The sequence below is a fragment of the Saccopteryx leptura genome, chromosome 9 (genome assembly GCF_036850995.1).
Source record: "Saccopteryx leptura isolate mSacLep1 chromosome 9, mSacLep1_pri_phased_curated, whole genome shotgun sequence".
NCBI classification, from domain to species: Eukaryota; Metazoa; Chordata; class Mammalia; order Chiroptera; family Emballonuridae; genus Saccopteryx; species Saccopteryx leptura.
In genome coordinates, this window is record NC_089511.1 from 23,542,336 (window position 1) to 23,562,298 (window position 19,963).

At 61.7% G+C, this 19,963-nt stretch overlaps 2 protein-coding genes across 5 annotated transcripts in view; both read left to right on the plus strand.

Annotated features, from left to right (window-relative positions):
* Window positions 1-1,846, plus strand: part of VAC14 (VAC14 component of PIKFYVE complex) — a 103,110-nt gene extending 101,264 nt beyond the window's left edge. For both annotated transcript variants that reach the window (XM_066348574.1, XM_066348573.1), the window contains exon 19: window positions 1,263-1,846. In XM_066348574.1, coding sequence (XP_066204671.1) covers window positions 1,263-1,425 — 163 coding nt within the window. In that variant the 3' untranslated portion in view covers window positions 1,426-1,846. The remainder of the gene's footprint in view (window positions 1-1,262) is intronic.
* Window positions 1,847-3,097: 1,251 nt separating this feature from the next.
* Window positions 3,098-19,917, plus strand: MTSS2 (MTSS I-BAR domain containing 2). 3 transcript variants are annotated; one of them, XM_066350058.1, is made up of 14 exons: window positions 3,098-3,426; window positions 8,403-8,464; window positions 8,568-8,641; window positions 9,399-9,483; window positions 9,564-9,655; window positions 9,738-9,812; window positions 10,926-11,083; window positions 11,484-11,591; window positions 12,393-12,490; window positions 13,820-14,048; window positions 15,724-15,798; window positions 16,098-16,268; window positions 16,461-16,626; window positions 16,702-19,917. In XM_066350058.1, the coding sequence occupies exons 1-14, from the start codon at window positions 3,358-3,360 to the stop codon at window positions 17,463-17,465; spliced, it is 2,226 nt and encodes a 741-aa protein (XP_066206155.1). In that variant the 5' UTR covers window positions 3,098-3,357; the 3' UTR covers window positions 17,466-19,917. The 3 variants fall into 3 exon arrangements, with proteins under 3 accessions (XP_066206155.1, XP_066206157.1, XP_066206156.1); XM_066350060.1 differs by having other exon boundaries at window positions 13,916-14,048; XM_066350059.1 differs by lacking the exon at window positions 15,724-15,798.
* The last annotated feature ends 46 nt before the right edge of the window (window positions 19,918-19,963 follow it).

Genomic DNA, 19,963 nt, shown 5'->3' on the forward strand with positions numbered 1-19,963 from the left:
GTTCCATTTGGGTGAAGCACCACTGTGTTCCCAAAAACGAACTGAGCAGCTCATGTGCCCCAGGCCTGTAGCTGCTGGGCCCTGGCTGACCTCACCTCAGAGGGCAGAGTTGTAGCCACAGTGGCTGCCCATCAGGTACCTAGGCAGGGGCTGGGCACCAGGGTCAAGTCTGGAGGAATCCCCACAACAACTCTGGGGAGGCTCCTGTGGCCACCCCCCTTTACAGATGAGGAAACTAAGTCACATATCCAAGGTCAAATGGCTAGGAAGCGGAGTGGTCGTGTTACTATTGGGCTGGGTCTGTCTAGTTCCTGTGCTCAGTTGATGCCCAGACACCCCCTCCAACCCCCATACTGGGGTCTCTTCATGAACTCACAGGACTCAGGGACTCTCCCGAACAGCCCGTAGCCTTCATGAGACCCCTGTTTAGAGTTCCAACAGCCACCAGGCCTCAGGAGCTGGAGGAGGGAACTCGCCAGCCACACACATCTGCTTCCCCAAGCCAGTGAGGTTAAGGGAAGGAGGAGGAGTCAACCATGGCACTGCTGGAGGGGTGGTTAGGAATGGGACCAGGGCCTAGGGGGATGTAGTGGTCTGAAGGAGCAACAGGGCTACCACCCTGCGTAACTGTAGCAAGCACCAGGCCCAGTGTAATTGTGCCATTGTGCTGCTGTACTGAACAATGGGAGGGTGGGAGCAGCAGGAGTCGTAGGAGCCACCAGCATGCCCAGTGATCGGACCAGCTTCCCTTCCCCAGGGACAAGGAGTGCCTGCAGGCTTCTGAGCCCCCACATTCAAAAGTAGATGTCCTGCCAAACTGGGGGCCCCGTAGAGACTCCAGCCATCCCTGTTGGGCCTGGCCCCATAGAAAAGGCCAGGCTGCCTCCTCCCCCTATCCCTGGACCCTGTTCAGGTCCCAGCTGGCTTCCTGGCTGGCTGCTAGCCCTGGCTTTCACCCCAAAGGGAGCCACTCGTAAACAGGAAATGCTTCCCAATGCAATGCCTGCTCTGGGCGCTGTTGCCAGCCCACGGCTGAAGGCCATATCCAAGAAGCAGTGTTGACTGGTCTCAGCAACTGCAGAAGAGGGGGTGTTCTTGGGCTCCTCAACACTGCCGGGCTGTTGGGGAAGGGTTGCTGAGCCTGAGGCAGACAGACTCACGGGGCTTGAGTGCTACCAGCCTGTGGCGCTGCCCCCCTTCATCCTGTAGCCCCCACATGTGCTGAGACATTGACACAGGGCCCTTGTGCTCCCTCTCCCCAGAGACAGTCTGAAGGCAGCCCCCAAGTCGCAGAAAGCAGACTCCCCCAGCATCGACTATGCAGAGCTGCTGCAGCACTTTGAGAAGGTCCAGAAGAAGCACCTGGAAGTGAGGCACCAGCGGAGTGGGCGCGGGGATCACCTGGACCGAAGGGTTGTCCTCTGACAGACCTGGCGTGGAAAAGGGCATAAGGAGTGGTCCCCAGGAGCACTTGGGATCTTCAGGCCCTTTCCCCATGGAGCCCAAGGACCTGCATCAAGGGCAGGGCTGGCCCTGCCACCAGCCTGATGGGGGTGGGGGCTTTAGGGTGTTCTGTCCACCCAAACTCCTCACAGCCCAGCCCCCTCGGCCCCCAGCACTGTCCAGCATTCAGCTAGAGCTGGCTTCCACCAGGGTGGGGCCACAGCCTCAGACATCACCTATCCTCTGGAATAGGTCTCTTTCTAATGCCCTCTTGTAAAAGAGCTTGACCTTCCTAGCCCACCAGCGCTCTGGCCTCATGCGCTGTGTGCACACAGGGGCCAGCACAGAGGTCTGTATGAAAGATGCATCCCTGCCCCAATAAAGAAATGACAGAAAACCTCAACCTGCACCTGCTGCTTTTTCCCGCTGGCATCTGCCCCAGGACCTTGCCACCTATCCTGGAGAGCCCAAGGAGTGCTAGCTGCACTGGGAAAGTCTGGTCACTACAAACTTACTTGGCAGGTGTGGGCCCAGGGAGACCCAGCTCTCATTCCTAGGATTTGCTCCTCCTTCCTGGAGAGCACTAAGCACTGACCTGCCTGGAATCCTGAAAGCTTCCCAGCTACCTGACTTGTCCATCCTGATTCCCTTGGAGGCAATGGGACACGGGCTCATTGGACAGGTGAACTGAGCTCACCTAAAGAGTTTCTGAATGAAAGGGCATTTGCACACTGCAGAGCTCTGCAGATCACAGGGGATGGTAAGGAGGAACCAGACCAATGCAAGGTTTGGCTAAATGAGTTGCATGTGTAGACCTGGGTTAGACCCTGAAGCCTCACGTTGGTCTAACACCTCCTAAGTGACTCGGGGTCCTTGGAGTGGAAGAGAAAGCTTTTCCCTAGAGCCCCAGCGTCTCTGGGCCGGTGGGTTTTATTCCTGGAGACACCAAGAGTCAGGCTGTACCGGCTCTGGCCCACGTGCACACGTGTGCGTCCACACACACACGTGCCCAGGGACTGGGGACGCGGCCCACTTCTGCCCTACTGGTCTGACAAGGTCCCCACCCCAAAGAAGGAAGTTGTCTAAGGACCAGGACACTACTAACCCTAAAAGCCTGGCCTCAGGCACCCCATCCAAGTGCACCGGCGCCTCTTGGAAAAAGAGCCAAAGAACTTTTCTGAAGGAGGGTCAGAACTCGACTGTGCCGGGGATGAAAAGCCCCATGGCGGGAGGCCCTCGGGACACCTAGCACTCCCGCGGCGTGTGGTGTGGGCGTCCAACGGGATGCTGCGAGGGGACCCCAGCCCTCCGCAGGTCCGCTCAAAGCTTAGAAAGCCCCCGGCGGGAGACCAAATGATGAAAAAAAAAACAACTGCGATGAGCCCCTACCCGTGGACCGTCCCACCCCCGCAGGGTGGCCCGCGGGCCCCGCCCCAGCGCCGCCCACGACTCGCGGAGGCGCCCGCGCCGCGGGCCCTGCTTGCCCGACCAGTCTGGTCGCGCTGGGCTCGGATTTCAAAGCCGCGGTGCCTGGCGGCGAACGGGCCTGCGCCCGCCCGGCGGTTCCCACAGCCCCTCCCGCCGCGCACCCCCCCCCCCCCCGCGTCCCCCTGCGCCGCGCCCACGTGACGCCCGCGCCGCGGCGGCTCCGGTTACCGCCGCCTCAGTCCCCGCGCCGAGGCCGCGCCGTCAGCTGCCCGCGCCGCGCCCCCCGCGCCGCCGCCAGCCCCGCCAAGACATGGCCCGCGCCGCCCCGCGGCGGCCCGCAACCCTGGAGCGCGGCGCGGCCGGCCGCTGAGCGCGGCCCCCAGGCGGCAGGCCCGGCCGGGCCCGGAGCGAGCGCCCGCCGCCGCCCGGCTCCCCCGGGCCGGCTCCCCGCGCCCCGCCCGCGCTCTGCCGCCGCTCGGCCCGAGCATGGAGACGGCGGAGAAGGAGTGCGGCGCCCTGGGCGGGCTCTTCCAGGCCATCGTCAACGACATGAAGGTAACGGGGTGCGCGGGTGCGGGTCCCCGTGGGGCGCGTGGCGGCGGGCAGCCGTGCCTGCTGTGTCTGTGCACCGCGGGGTCCGTGTGTCCTTGTCTAGCTGTCCGAGCGGGGCCGGCCTGCGTCTGCTGTGTGCCGGGGGCTCCGGGCGCCTGTTTGGGGGGTGTTGGGGTGTCCGTCGGTCCCGAGGTCTGCTCGGGGTCTCCCGGATCGCAGCGCCCCCGTGGGTTCGCGAGCGGAGCCTGTGTACACCCGGGCTCCCTGCGCCCCAGATCCTCACACCATGAATGGGGTTTGGCTCCTGGGGCAACTCAGTGTTCCTTTAACCAGGTACCGGGTCTCTCCGCCTCCTCCCCCTAGCGATGCCCCCCCCCCCACACACACACACACACACACACCTCTAACGCTAGCCTTGGAGCCTAGACAATGCTGTCACCGCCAAAGCAGGAGAAAATAATCAAGCGGAGAATCATTAACTCCTTCCCCACCGGCCTTGGTCACTGTGCCCGACCCTGCTACTGCCGCCTGGCCCCGGCCCCCCCACAGCGACCCCAGGAAGCTCTGGGACTGCAAGGTCTCCAGGCTGAGCGCCCCTGCATCCCAGGGCCTCCATGGGAGGAGGCACGGAGAGGGTTGGGATTTATAGAGCTGCCCCAGGGGAGGGCCTTCCCTAGCCTACTTCCACCCCAGGCCTCACCTCCATCCCTTCCCCACGATTGCCCAAGGTCAGACTGGAGCAAGCCACTGGCTCCTTGCCCACCACTGGCTCACCAGGTGGGGAAACTGAGGCCTGGGAATGGCTCAAGGTCATTTAGGAGACTATTGGACACTGTCCCTGACCTCACCCCTTATTGCTGATGTAGGAGGCCAGGGGCATCCTCTCCCCAGAGAGGGTTTGGCAGAGCTGGACGATGACCAGAGAGGAGGTCCAGCTCCAGTGACAGGATGGGGGGCGGGAACCGGCCTTTCTTCCCTTCTCTTTTGGGGTGAGGAAAGAGCAAGGAAGAGAACTAGGTTCCCCACAGGAACTCCTGAGAACCACCACCAGCTCAGCCTGTCACACACTTCCAAGTGCACAACACACAGTCCCATGGTGACATCACAGGTGATACCACAGGCCCAGGAGAAAACATCACTCATGAAGGTGCAGCCTGCCTCACACTAAGGCAGCCCCATCAGGGGGTGGAGGGTTACAGGCATGCCAGGGGGTCCTGGTGCTGCCAGGGAATGTGCTCAGGTGCAGCGGCCAGGTACCTGCCTCCCCAGAAGAGGCCTGACCCACCCCCGGCCTGGGACTATGGACAGAGGGCATGTAGGTGCCCTCTGCCCCCACATGGGCTGCCTCCCCTAAGACCTTCATCCCTTCCAAGCCCACCTCTGGGCCCTTCTGCTAGGCCTCTACTCTCAGCAGCTCCTGCTGCCCTGTGGATATCACAGCCCTGGCACCAGGATCCCCTCCGGGGGCCAGGTAGCCCAGACCACCCTCATCCCGCCACCTCCAGGACCGACACCCTCCCCCTGGCAACCTGTCCTCAAGCACTGCAGAGAGCAGCAGCTTTTGCTCAGAGAAGGGGGCATGACTGCTTCCTCCCTCTCCGACATGTTTGCAAGGAACTTTGGGATGAGACAGAAGAGAATGGGCCCAGATTGTAGCAATGGATTCAAGCAGGATTTTCTGACAGGTGGAGGCAAAATGGGAGAGGTTTCACCTGGGGTGATGCCACGTACAGATACTCCCCTACCTATGACATATGCATGTGTTCCAGCCAGGGACAGAGCAGGGGACTGGGCCACCTGGAGACCCATCACCTGGCTGTAGGTGGCAGCGTCTGGCTCTTCCTCAGAGGGTAGCTATGTCGAGGGAATAAGTTTGCCCCATGAGGCTTCCCCACAGCGTGTCCACAGGTCCTACAAGAGCCCACCCTGGCCCTTCTGAAGGCTCAGACCCTGGTTTGAGGGTTGGGGGAGGGCTCTACAAGCTGTTCCTGGAGCCTGGAAGGTGTGGAGCAGGGCACCCACTCAGGGATGAGGACGGGGCTCTCAGGACCTGCCCCTGCCTACTGTGCCTCACTGAACTTGGCTCATATGCCCACTGACGTCCAGAGTGGGACAGGGACTTACCCAAGATGATGGGACTGGGCTGAGCACTGGGCTCTGCCTTGGCCCCCACCGGCCTGGGCAGCACCTTCAGCAGAGTGAATGGGCCTCCACCCAGCACTGGCCCGTTCAGAAAATGGGGTCATACTTTTTGCCTACTCTCAAGAGTGGGGAATGTCACCCAGACACAGAGGCCCTGGCTGGGCTCCTGGCAGGGAGGCAGGGGGCCTGTGTCTGTTAGCCAGCATTAACTGAGCACTTAACTAGGTCCCAGCACAGTGCTGTTTCTCAGTCTCAGTACTGACCCCGTGAAGGAGGCATAGTTCCCATCCTGATCCTGCATGTGAGGAGACTGAGACTCAGGGGGCGTTCCTGGCCCAGGGTCACCTGGAAAGCCCTCTCTCTGGGATTGTAGCCTGGTCACTCACCTGCACAGCCAATGTTAGGACCACGACCACCACCCAGACAGTTTCTGAGGGCCCAGAGGCCCCAACAGTCTCTTCACTGGTCTTATCCCATCCACTTGGACACCTCTAGTGACAAGCACATCACCTGCCCCCTCCAGAGTCGCCCGAGCCCACTGGCAGAGAGAAGGCCCTACTCCCCACAGCCCACCCTGACAGCTCGGACCCAGCCAGGCTCACTCCATCTCAGACCTTCACAGTCTTGCTCTCGTGTGGAGGGGACAAGATGGGGCGTGGGGAGGCCAGGCCCACTTCCTCCTCAGCAGATGGACTGAGAACCTATCCCTAAGGACTGGGGACTCCACCCCCACTGGTAATTCATAAGGGTCCTGCAGGGACTGCAGGGATGGGGTCGTTTCTCCCATCCCTGCAGTCCCTGCCTCTCTCCACCCTTGATGCCCAGTTACTCATCTCTCTGCAGCCTCTGCCCTGACTGCAGTGACCGTTCAGACAGAGTATCAAATCCTGATCCTGCCACTCGGCGGCCTGGGCCAGTCTGACCTTAATCTGTCTAAGCCGCCACATCTGTAGAATGGGGGTGATAAGCCTGCATTTCACAGGGCTGTTAGAGGGATTCGGTGCGATCACACAGTGACAGGGCTCACTCAGCACAGTGCCTGGAACACACCGAGCCCTTGATCAACAGTAGTAATCACTGTCAGGTGCGGGCCCAGCCAGGTGCGGGCCCAGGTGAAGACTGACTCTCCTGGGGCACTGGCTGCTCTAGCCCCTCAAATCCTCATCCCTGGGGACCCTTATGAATTACCAGTGGGGGTGGAGTCCCCAGTCCTTAGGGATAGGTTCTCAGTCCATCTGCTGAGGAGGAAGTGGGCCTGGCCTCCCCACGCCCCATCTTGTCCCCTCCACACGAGAGCGAGACTGTGAAGGTCTGAGATGGAGTGAGCCTGGCTGGGTCCGAGCTGTCAGGGTGGGCCGTGGGGAGTAGGGCCTTCTCTCTGCCCGGTTTTACCTGACCCCTTGCTCTCTTAGACTGCCCGGGAGCCTGGGTAGCTGCCCTGGACACCTGCATCCCAGCCTCGTCTCTCCTCCCTGAAGGGCTCAGCAAGGCTTCAGGGTTGAAAGGGTCAAGGTGGTGGGAGGGTGCCACCTTTTAACAAGTGAACTTGACCCGAAAGAACTGCCGAGCTAAAGTCAGCCCGAGGGTGCCACCTTTTAGAAGACCCTTGGGGGTGCCAAGGTGAGGGTGAGGTGCTCGGGCCTGCCAGGGCTGACCTCCCAGGCCCCTTCTCCCCGAGCTTGGCCCACATGGAGACAGCCCACCCACAGCCTCCCCCTCCAGTTCCAGCCTGTGTGAACTTCTCAAATATTTGTTTTCCCTGGGCCCTGGCTGGGCTGGGCTGGGAGGGGAGGGAGTTTCTGAGGCTCCCAGCAGCTGCCCCATCTCCTTCCCACCGCTGCAGGCTGTCCTCCGCTGAGGAGGCCATCCCAAGCCTGCCCCTGGGCTCCCGCCCAGCTGGGCTCCCTCCGAGACCTTGAAGGCAGGGGTCTCCACCTTCCCCTTTTCCTTGGGATTAGTCCCAGGGCCCCATCCCACATGGAAGCCCCTTGGAGCTGAGGCTTTGCTGGCCTGGGGCTCCCTTTCAAGAGTTAAGACACCCATGGGGCTCTTGGGCCATGGCTGAGGTTTCTCCAAGACCCAGCAGCCATGGGAAGGCACATTAGCCAGAAAAGCCCCTTGATTAGACTGGACAACTCAGTCACCAGGAGCTCAGCCTCCCTACTGGGAAACCCCCTCCCAATTCAGAGCTTTGGGCCAGGCTGGGATAAAGGCCACACTGTGTCTCCAGGACAAGGGGGTGCCGGGGGTGGAAAAAGGTGGCACTGTTGGCCGCACAAGGCCCCATTCAGCCCAGGGCCTGGCTGTCCTGGACGGGCTGGCTGGGCCCTGCAGCAGTCACACCCTCCCTGGGCCTGGGAGCCACTGCTGCTGGCTAGGCTGGATGGATGGCAGGGCTGGCGGCAGCTTCCGGGGCACAGAGTGGGGGCCCTCCGAGGCTCTAGTTTAGACCTAGAGTACCTTGAACCCCACTCTCTTGCGGCTTAGCCCAAATGCCCTGCCAAGACCCTGGGCAGCCCCGAGGACCCAGAACCTGCCGTTTACTGTTTCCATCTCCCTTGAGGGAGGATGTGACTGCAGGCAAGAGGCCGAACTTCCTGACTGTCAGGGAGGAGGGATGAGCAAAGGCATCTGTTCCCCAGGCCAGGATTTCCTCATGCCCCATGGCTCTGTCGTTGGTCCTCTGTCTCCCTGGAGGGCCCAGGAGCCACCCTCTCCAGGAGGGCGGGGCTGGTTTCAGAAGCTGCCCGGAGTCTGGACAGAGGCATGTGGGGGGCCCGGGCCAGTGGAACCCTGAGCCCCATAGAGTCTCACTTCCTCTCCCATTTCCTCTGCAGAGCTCCTACCCCATCTGGGAGGACTTCAACTCCAAGGCCACAAAGCTGCATTCCCAGCTGAGGTGAGGCTGCTGAGGACGTCCCAACTGGGAAGGGGACGGGGGGCTGGGAGGTGAGGACACCTCACCACTAACCAGCCTACTGTCCATCTCCCCGTCTCCCCAGGACCACTGTGCTGGCTGCTGTGGCCTTCTTGGATGCCTTCCAGAAAGTGGCTGACATGGCCACCAACACCCGAGGTGGGGGGGGGGGGAGCACAGCTGGAGGCTGGGGCGGCCCCAGGTTAGGCTGGAGGCTGGACTGGCTGAGTGGGGTATGAGCCAGGGAGGGACACTAGGCCCAGAGTCAGGATCTTGCGTTCTGCTCCCTAAGGAAGGGGCTGATGATAAAGTGACGAGAGTGAGCCTCTCATCACTAGAGGCATGTAAGCAGGAATCGGTGATTGGTGACAGGGATGTTACAGGGGCTTCCTTTCTGGCTATGAGACACTCGTTTGACCCCTCACCTCAGCCAGAGTTGTTCCCCCTTATGTACAGTGAGTCTCATTGTGGCATCTCCTTTGCTTTCTGGTCTGAGTAGCAGCTACCTGGGACTTCTCTTTCTCTGGGTGATGAGAACCGAGGCAGTGGGTGCATGCTGACACTCACGCCTGCATCTGAGCATACCTGGATGGGAGGAGATTTTTGGCCTGCTCTTGGGCCAGTCTTTGATTCTGGCCTCTCCCAGCTGAGTGAAGGGTTCCCGGCTTGACCACCAGAGCATCCGCAAGCTGCAGGAGGCTGGCATAACTGGCATGGTCCTGCACGGAGGAGGGGACTCTGTAACTGTGGAGGAATGATTAAGCCCCCTGCATGGGGCTGGCAGGATTGCGAGATGCTAGGGACGGCTGCTGACTGCAGCGCGGCCTTCGCGGGCCAGCACGCCCCCTCGCGGCCGAGTCCGGCATTGCAGAAGCCCCGGCGGGCCCATTCCCATGCCTCGCGCTTGCCTCGCCAGGGGCCACACGGGACATCGGCTCGGCGCTCACGCGCATGTGCATGCGCCACCGCAGCATCGAGACCAAGCTGCGGCAGTTCACCAAGTGAGTGGGCGCCACGGCCGGGCGGGGTTGTTACAGGGAGAATCCCCTGCTGGCCCTGACCTGCACACCCATGTTCATAGCGCCCTGCTGGAGAGCCTCATCAACCCGCTGCAGGAGCGCATTGAAGACTGGAAGAAGTCAGTCAACCAGCTGGACAAGGACCACGCAAAAGGTGAGGCGAGGGCTCAGCCTGGGTTTCCGCCCCAACGCAGCAGGGCGCCGGGCATAGCGCTTCTCTCTCATCCCCTGCACAGAGTACAAACGAGCCCGGCATGAGATCAAGAAAAAGTCTTCAGACACGCTGAAGCTGCAGAAGAAAGCTCGCAAAGGTAGAGCCCCAGGCTGCCCGCGGAGGCACAGCCCCAGGGGCCCACTGCATCTGCCCCAGCGCCCTCTGGCGCGGCCGGGGGCGTCATCCTGGCTAGAGAGCCCTGTCCTGGACACAGGCCACTCCAACCTGCTGGGTGGGACAGAGGGAGCTTCCCTGCAGCCCAGCCCTTGCCTTGGCCCTCCCCTCTCAGGGAGGTGGCCGGAGGCTCGCAGGCCCAGGCGCCCCACCCCTCCCCAGAAGTGGCTCTGTCCATCCGGCTGTCTTTCACACATTCTTTCTTTCTCTGTCTCTCCTTCTCCCACATCCTTCCTGTAGAGCTACTTGGTAAGTCAAATGTCCGTCTCTCCAGCTGCTCCTCCCGTCCTTGTCGCATTTGTCTGTCTCCCCCAGCTCAGGGCCATTGGAAGGAGCCTCTCCAGGCCAAGGAGGAGCAAGGAAGGCGGTGGGTCCAGCGAGGGAGGGGCCTGGGGCACAGTCCCCCTGGGGCCATTGCTGGGTCAGTCTGCCAGGCCAGGCTGGGTGGGGGCACAGGCCATGGTTGCCCTGCCCCCGCCCACCACCCAGCGTTTTCACCTGTCACCTCCCCACTCCCTGTCTCGCTGCTCCTCTACATCATCCTCTCGCCTCTCTCTGTCTCTTTCGCTGCTTCTTGGTGTCGCTGTTGCTGTCCTTGTGCATTGCTCCCTGAGCTGAGTGGGGGCCACACTGAGACACCTCCGCCCCTGCTCCCAGGGCCCGGAGGACAGCTGAGCCCCATGCTCTGTATTGTCTTGTTTCCACCCCACCTCCCTGGAGCATGGGAGGCGAGAGGGCACCCTCCTGTGGGCAGTGAGGGTGTCCTGGGCACAGTCATTTAGGGCAGCCCACCGCAGGTCCTGGGTGGCTTTGCAGCTGTGGTGTCTTTTCCTTTGTGCGTGTCTGTCTGTCCTCTGTGCCTGCTCTGGGGACCAGCCTCTCCACAAGCCCTGGAGTCCTGACTGCCCTCCCCGGCCCCCGGCCCCCATGGCAGCGCCCAACCCTGCAGCCAGGGACACCACCACGGGGCCTGAGCCACAGACGCAGCGAGCTGGGCTGGGGACCCCAGCGTGGCCTCTCCTCCTAACCCCTCCAGGGAAAGGAGACCTGCAGCCGCAGCTGGACAGCGCCCTGCAGGACGTCAACGACATGTACCTGCTGCTGGAGGAGACGGAGAAGCAGGCGGTGCGCCGGGCCCTGATCGAGGAGCGAGGCCGCTTCTGCACCTTCATCACTTTCCTGCAGCCTGTGGTGGTGGGTCCCTCAGGCCAGAGTGGCATTCAAAGGGTCGCACAGTTGGGCTGGTTGAGCAGTCCCCCGGGGTGCTACCATCACCACATCCCAAGAATTAGAATTTGGGAACTGCTGGGTGTGAGTTGTTTTTGGTGACTTGGTCCCAGCAGGCTGAGCCAGGCCCAGGGTTGATCTCTTGACCTTGGAGAAAGGCCACTTCTCAGTGACCCTGGCTGGGTGCATTCAGTGCTGAGTGCTTCTATCCAAAGCCTGCCTCATAACTCATCACTGGCGTGGTCTGGACCGACGGTCACACCAGCCCCAGGCTGAGAGGGTGGAGGAGGAGCGGTCAGGTGCGGCCTGTTCCTCCAGGGTGGGCAGGCGGGGCCCAGGCTGGGGCTCTGACTCACCGCTTCCTCAGAACGGCGAACTGACCATGCTGGGCGAGATCACCCACCTGCAGGGCATCATCGACGACCTGGTGGTGCTGACCGCGGAGCCCCACAAGCTGCCCCCTGCCAGCGAGCAGGTACGGCCAGCCCCGGGGACAGGATGGAAGGCAGTGGCCTGCCTTTGTTTGGGGACAGTAGAAAAGGAGGCAGCATTTGAGAGAAGCAATTGGGGACAGAAGACCAGACATGTCCTGACACCCACTATGGTATATCCAAGAGCACCTGCTCAGGTGAAGGGTGATGTGCTCCAGGACCCAACAGGGGCCTTAGGCTGAGGGAAGATGGACAGAAGTCCCGATTCATGGGGCTTGGCCCTGAGCCTGCCCACCTCACCCCACCACCATGCTCCCCCCGTGCCAGGGTCAGGCCTGTGGCACAGCCCTGTGACATGGCTCTTAGTAGGCACTAGGGGAAAATGAGGCTCAGCGAGGTCTAGAACTTGCCCAAGGGGCACAACACAGCCAGGATTTGAACCCCATGATGTCCTTTGTGGTCGTTGTCACCTGGCTTGGCTGCCGGCAACAGCAAGTTCTCAGGAGCGCCTGTTTCTCCCGTATCCCCAGCCTAGCCTAGGCTCAAGCTCAGAATTCACTAGGTGTGTGTGACTTGAGAGGCCCAGCCCAGACTGGGCAGCGTCCCCGAGAACCAGAAGGCGGACTCTCCCTAAACACCTCCCCAGCACTCAGAGCTTGCATTAGAAGCTTGCATTTGGAAAAGGCTGGGGGAGGGGGTCAGACTCGGAGTCTCCTGCTGGAGCCTGGTTCTCAACTGGGAAGGAGGAGGGGCCCTCGGACCCTACCATCCCTCTGGGGGACCCAGGAAATTAGAAGGCTCTCTGCCAGGCAGGGCTACCTCCAGTGACCTCCATTCATGTCCAGGTGATCAAAGACCTGAAGGGCTCGGACTACAGCTGGTCCTACCAGACCCCACCCTCGTCACCCAGCAGCTCCAGCTCCCGGAAGTCCAGCATGTGTAGGTCAGTGGGGGCCCGGGGGGTGGAGCAGGCACAGGGACGCCCCAAGAGGGAACAGGGAAGCTCCCACAAGAACTGCACCAAGAATTGCTTCAGGGCCCCACAATTCACACCATTTCTGTGTCATTGAGGAATTTGCAAGTGTGGAAGGATAGTACACCCTCGGCACACGAGAGCAGCTGGGACAGGCACGTGGCAGCAGGCGGGTCTGTGTGGGAACCGCTTCATTTATGGGGCAATAACCACGTGCCAGGTGCCGTGCTCAATACTTTATGCATTTCCTTTATTGACTCCTACACCACTGGATAGGGTATGGTGTTAGCTCCATTTCATCACGGGGAAACTGAGACCCAAGACACAGAATCCCAGCATTTAACCTTTGGGCTCTGCCAGGTCCAGCAGTCTGGGGGCTGGTGAGAATCTAAGACTGGGAGAGGCATGGAGGCTTCTGGGAACATTTGCTGAGGCCGCAAGCTTGCACACACTCTGGTGGGCTGTTTCCTGAGAACTGGTGCCGGGGCAGCGGCCACAGACCCAGATCCGAGCCCAGGCTGGCCCCCGGCTCCCACTGCATCACCAGGCAGGCGCAGGGTCGAGGTGCGTCCTGAGCCGGCACCAGGGCAGGGTTTGGAGGAGACATTTCAGATTCAAGGCTCCTTGGGTGGGAAGGCAGTGAGCACAGAGCAAGTCACTCCTCTGTGCCTGGTACTCCTTCCCCAGAATCGTGTCTGGCTGGGCATCCAGGTCCTGGGAGGTGAGCCGGGCACAACTACTATTCCTGCAGGGGGAGGAGGGCCCGGGTCTGTTGGACCTCAGGTGGTGGCCCCGCAGGAGGGGGCGCTGATTGCAGGGGACACCCATGACCAGGGACAGGTGCTAGGGGTTTCAGGATCACCCTCTGGAGTAGGCAACCCAGAGTGAACAAACCGGTGACACAGAGGATGTGAGCTACAGGGCTGGACACCCTTGAGGGGGTCCGACCGGGGAACCGACGCCTGGTGACTCAGTTTCCCCATTGTTACCTGTCCTGATGGTAGAATGGGAGGCAGAGAGACTGTGTTGCCCTGACGGCGGCCCCCAGGGAGCTCGGGTGCTCCGAGGTCGGGCTGGGCCAGATATTTGGTGCTGCCCCTGCCCAGACTCCACCCCGTCCCACGGTCCCAGAACCCAGCTCCTCTGTGGCACCTGGGTCTCAGGACCTTGTAGTCTAACATTGTCTTTTCCTTCCTCTGCCCCTCACCCGTCTCTCCCACCTTTATCTGTCACTTTCCCTTCCACACACACCCCCGTGTCTCCCTGTCTGGCTGCTTGTCCCCCTGTTCACTCCCTCAGCGCCCCCAGCAGCAGTGGCAGCACCAAGGGTGGCGGAACCCCGTGGCCTGGGGGCGCCCAAACATACTCACCCAGTTCCACCTGTCGCTACCGCAGCCTGGCGCAGCCCGCCACCGCCACCGCCACCGCCCGCCTCTCCAGCATCTCCTCCCACGACTCTGGCTTCGTCTCCCAGGATGCCACCTACTCCAAGCCTCCCTCACCCATGCCTTCAGACATCACCAGCCAGGTGAGGGGGTGTCTGCAGCACCACCGGGACGAGGTGCAGTAGCCCCGTGCCAGCCTCAGACTATTGGCGTGTGGGACCACCTACAGCTGTTGGCACTGGCCTGGGCATCCCCAGGGTCGCCACACTGGGGGCCACTCTGAGTTCACTGCCTCAAGGCTAAGAAGAGGCAGGGAAGGTGTGGAGCAGCCACAGAGCCACAGCCGTGTCAACAAGAGGCTTTTGTGGCCCCACTGCCTCCCCTCTTCTGGCCGTAGGAGCAAGAAGTGGGCAGCTGCCACCTCTGGCCCCTTGCGACCCACCGCCATCCCCACGCTTAGGGCAGCTCACTCTAACCGCAGAGATTCTCCTCAGGTGCAGGCTCTCAGTTCCTGCAGCCTCAGTGAGATGGACAAACGGAGACCACGGCCAAAGACAAAGGGAGCTTAGGCCACATGCCCTGAGGCACAGGCAGGGTGACCAGAGCGACCCCACCTGCATTTGATTCTGCGTACCACGCTCCCCGTCAGAGCAAAGCCGCGCTTCCGTCTGGGCTCAGCACTCGCCCTCTGCTCTCCTGCCCGAGGGGGTGCCCACTGTGCAGCCCCCCCCCCGTCCGTGCACTGACCAGCCCCCGCCGCATGCTTCTCCTTCACAGCCGACCTCTCTGCACTGTTCCTCTTTGCCTCGTGTCCCGTTCACTCCCAGCCTCAGAGAGAAGAGTATCTCTTTTAAAGAGTTTATTGATTGATTGTAGAGGGGCGGGGGAAAGAAAGGGAGCAAGAAGCATTCATATGTGCCCTGACCAGGCAAGCCCTGAGGTGATGCTCTGTCCATTGCGCCACAACAGGTCGGACAGAGAGAAAGGTATCTAGTACAGGCGCTCTTTATCATTGGGTTAGAGGAAGTTCTTTCTATTCCTAGTGTAGTGCTGGTGGTTTTATGACTGTTGAATTTTTTCCATTGAGTTTTTCCACATACTTCATTCCATCAGTTTTTTAAAAGATTTTATTTATTGATATGAGAGGGGGGGGAGCAAAGCAGTTGCTTCTCCTGTGTGCCTTGGCCAGGCAAGCCCAGGGTTTCGAACCGGCGACCTCAGCGTTCCAGGTCAGCTCTTAGTCACTGCGCCACCACAGGTCAGGCTTTCCGTCGATTTTTGTTGTTTTAACAGTTACATTGGGAAAAACCTAAATTTGTCTATTGTTTCCTCTGAAGCCTCATCCTCTGGTACCTTTTCCTTTTATTTTGGTGATCTTGGTTCATCATCACCTGTAAATGAATCCAGGAGTCTTACCAGGTGCGGGAGGGAACTCTGGAGCCCACCCCCCCTGTGCCTGTTCCTGCCCTCTCCAGACAACAGTGACACCGTCAACCCAGCTGCTGCGGCCAGACACCCACTGCTGTCTTTCACCTCTCTTCCCCTGGCCCACCACATCCAGGCCAGCAGCCAGGCCTGCCGCTCGTTCCCAAAGTGGGTGGCTCTTGGGCTGGGCCACAGGGTAGCCCGGAGCTGGCGGCGTGTGCTCTGGGTGCTGCATTCTGCTGCTGACATCTCGGCCTTGGCCCTGGGGCAGGAGGCGTGGGGCAGGTGCTGTTCGGACCATCTGCTGCATGCTAGCCCTGTGACCAGATCTGTTCTCTCCTCTGCTCTGGCCTCCCTGCCCTGTCTGCCCATCCGCTCGCCTCTGCATGGCAGAAGTCCTCCAGCTCTGCATCCTCTGAGGCCTCGGAAACCTGCCAGTCCGTTAGCGAGTGCAGCTCCCCCACCTCGGTCAGTGCCCCCACCCGCTGCTGGAGACGGGCGGTGCGCAGCCGGGTCCCCACAAGCAAAGCCCTCTGGGCACCAGTCCAGCCACTCCCCCCACACTCACGTCTTTCCCTCCCGGGATGTTGTCCTCCCTCTGTGCCCGGCCAGATGGAGGGGTTCCAGCACCCTCCGTACTTGGTCCTTGACCATGATTGTGAGCCTGAGGCCCCACATGCACCAGAAACCCTGGCCTCAACTGCAGTGAGGGGCCCCTGGGAGCTGGCTGGCAGAGGGTGCCCTGACCCGCCTGCCGTGCCCTGCAGGACTGGGCCAAGGCCGGCCCCCACGAGCAGCCCTCCACCCTGCAGCGGAGGAAGGACAGAGTGGAGCTCCTCCGAGACGCAGAGCCATGCCCGGCCAGTGGGGGCGCCCTGGGCCCCAGTGGAGAGGAGGCTCCACGACCCCGAATGTCCCCTGCCACCATCGCAGCCAAGGTAGGCAGCAGCTCCCTCGGCAGCCGAGCCAGGGCCCCCTTCCTCCCCAGGTCAGTGCCAGGAGGACGGGTGCCTGGTCTCAGGGCCAGCTCTTCCCCTGGCGGGAGCTCCCTGGAGTCTGGGCTGGGGGGTGGGGGGAGCTGATGGCGGATGCTGGGGAGTGAGGCTTCAGCCTACAGTCTTACCACCTAGCACGGGGAGGAGGTGTCCCCTGCAGCCAGCGACCTGGCCATGGTGCTGACGCGCGGCCTGAGCCTGGAACACCAGAAGAGCAGCCGAGACTCCCTGCAGTACTCCAGTGGCTACAGCACGCAGACCACCACGCCCTCCTGCTCGGAGGACACGATCCCCTCTCAAGGTAGGCCCCCGGGCTGGGGCGGGTGCCTGGGCCTGCAGCCCCCAGGCCCCGACCCACTGCATCCCGTGCCCCCAGGCTCAGACTACGACTGCTACTCGGTGAACGGGGACGCAGACGGCGAGGGCCCCCCCGAGTTCGACAAGTCGTCCACCATCCCTCGCAACAGCAACATCGCCCAGAACTACCGCCGCCTGATCCAGACCAAGCGCCCAGCCTCCACCGCGGGGCTGCCCACGGCCGGGCTGCCCACCGCCTCGGGCGCGCCTCCTGGCGTGGCCACCATCCGCCGAACACCCTCCACGAAGCCCACGGTGCGCCGTGCCCTCTCCAGCGCTGGCCCTATCCCCATCCGGCCGCCCATCGTCCCCGTGAAGACACCCACAGTGCCCGACTCCCCCGGCTATGTGGGACCCACCCGGGCAGGCAGCGAGGAGTGCGTCTTCTACAGCGATGAGGCCGCCTCGCCCCTGGCGCCAGACCTGGTGAAGGCCTCCCCGAAGAGGTTGAGCCTGCCCAACACAGCCTGGGCCAGCCCAGCCCCTGAGCCTGCTGGCTACCCTGGGCCCGGGGCCGAGGACGAGGAGCAGCAGCAGCTGGCAGCCAATCGGCACAGCCTGGTGGAGAAGCTTGGTGAGCTGGTGGCAGGCGCCCATGCCCTGGGTGAGGGCCAGTTCCCCTTCCCCACCGCCCTGTCAGCCACCCCCACCGAGGGGACGCCCACCCCACCCCCAGCAGCCACCGGCGACCCCCCAGCTGAAGACATGCTGGTGGCCATCCGGCGTGGGGTGCGGCTCCGCAGGACCGTCACCAACGACAGGTCAGCGCCCCGCATCTTGTGATGACACCACTCCCACCTCTGGCCAAGGGCGAGGCAGGGGCCTGGCTGCTGGGCCGCCATGGCTCACAGCAAAGGCGCAGCCAGGAGGGAACAGAGCCAGGCAAGTTGTTTTTTTAAGTCACACAAAGCAAAGCCACTTTATAGAAAGACACCCAGCTTGGACTTCAACATTTAAACAAAAAGTGACTTAACAGACCTCGCCACATTGGAGCCTGCAGGCCTTGAACTGGATTTAGAGCCTGTTTTATACTCTCCTTGCCCACTGTCCCCCTCTTCCTCACTGCAGGCCCCGCCTTCCCCACATCTCAGTGAGCCCCGAGCCCTCCCCGCCCACTGCAGAGGGCCGGCTGGCCTCGCCTTGCCCTCCTGGCCTGGCTCTGCTAACCTGGCTGGGCTTCTCCCCAGGGCCAGTGGTGCCTCGGGCTTTTCCGGACTGAGTCCCTCCTCTCTCCTCCCCCTTCTCTCCCATGCTCCCTTCCCTCAGAGAGGCGGGGGCCGTAGGGGGCCGTAGGGGGCCAGGTGCCCAAGCAGGTAAGGCAGTGGATTCGACTGAAAAGGATGCAGAATGGCTGGTGGTCACGGGGCAGGTGACGTTGGGAGGCTGCCTGCTGGAGGAGAAGGGGGCGGGAGCCTAGGGCTCAGTGAAGTCTCAGAGAGGACGTGCAGGGTGCCTGCCTGGAGGAGGCTGGGGACCCTGAGGCAGCTCCCGTGTCCTGGCTTCTCCTCCCCCGTGAGGTGGAGCTGGGGGCAGGGTGGGGAAGCAGGGAAGGAGTCCAGGTGACCCCCGGGTCATGGGCCAGCCCCCAGGAGCTACTTTCAGATGTTTGGTGCTCATGTGGGCACATTAAGGCTAATTCTGGTGGCACTTGGCTCACAGTTTCAGCGCTTTTGGGTGTGGGAGCTGGAGCAACAGAGGGTGTATACGGGGGGGTATGTTATGAATAGAATAAAATGGAGCTGACTGGACAAGGACTGTGTGTGGGGACAGGGTGGACGATACAGGGTGTGTCCGAGAGTGCCTGAGGGACAGGGGCCCCATTAGTGGTCTGGGGGGCCCATGCAGGAGGATAAGGGCTGATTTGCTCCCCAGAAGCCAGGGGACAGCTGTTCTCCCGTCTCTGGAGCAAAGCCAAAGTAAGGGCTTGCAGCCCGTCCGGGGTGGGGGCCCCCCAGCCAGGCTGAGCTGAGGGCAAGTCCAGTGGCTGTGACTCTCTGTTGCCAGAGGAGATGCCATCCCAGGACACGGCCCCCACCCACAGTCCTGGCCCTTCTGGCGGGGGGTGGGGGGTGCCCTTCCCCACCCTCCATGCACAAAGTTGTGCCAACTCTAAGCAGATAAAAGTAGGTGTACCTCCAAAGCGTGTAGAGCTTCTTGAGGTCCACAGGCCTGCAGAGGACTGGTCTCAAAAGGTGCCAGGGCCACAGGGCAGGGGCCTCCTGTGGTCAGGAGAACAGGCTTCTCCTGGTCTGGACAGGATGGGATCAGTCTGAGTCTCCTAGCTGGACAGCTTGGTAGTTTTTGTGCCAGAGCTGAGAGCCACGTGGGGCTAGGAACCAAGGGTGCCCCTGAGCGGGTGGAGCCCCCAGCTGCCCAGGGTGATGGAGAACGGTTACCTATGATTCGCTAGGTCTGAGAAAAACCTTGCCAAGAACTCCGGCCGGCCCCGAAACCCGGGAGTAGGCACCTGGGGGGCCTGGTGAGGGAGGGCCTGAGGGAGCCAGAGAGCGGGTGGCCAGTTCGGGCAGCCCCGGGGCGGGTCTTACACTGCCCCTTCCCTCGGGGCTGCGCCAGGCTCTGCCCAGGTAGGCCGATGGAGGAGGGTGTGTGATGGGAGCAGGCACAGAGCAGTGCGGTGGGGTTGTGGCTGGGTCCTTGCATCCTGGGGAGGAAGAACTTGCCTCCTGGGGAGGGGGGGTGGCTTTGGAGGCTCAGGGAGGGTGTGCCCCCGCCTTGCTCACCCCCGCTTCCCCTCCAAGCCACCCCAGGGCTGTAGATAATTCCTTCATCCCTTTGACCACCTCTCATCCATTAGTGCCCACCTCGTAGCCCCTCCCCCGGGATCCAAGCCGACCATCCCGCATCACAGACTTTTGTTTGGGGGACTTCTTACATTTGTTTTACTTTTCATTTTGTACAGAGACATTCTTTTCAAAGTCTTTTGACTGAAGTAACTTTTCTGGTGCTGTTGTTAACTTGTTCCTTCTTTTAATTTATTTCCCTGCCCCAGGCCTCCCTCGTGGTCCCCATGCACCTTTCTACCCCTCACCCCTTCCACACACCCCCATGCCATTGGGACCATTTTGTTTCTTTTCTCTCTGTCAGTTTTTGGATAAATTATCCTCTCTGCTCCTCCCCCTCCAGCCCACCCTGCCCTGATTTAAATAGTCACTGCTACAAGTAACAAATGCACTGTGAAGATCCCAGTATTAATAAAGTTGTACTGTAATTAACACCCCTGCCTCTGCCTGGCTTCCTGCCCTGCTCCTCACACCTGGGCC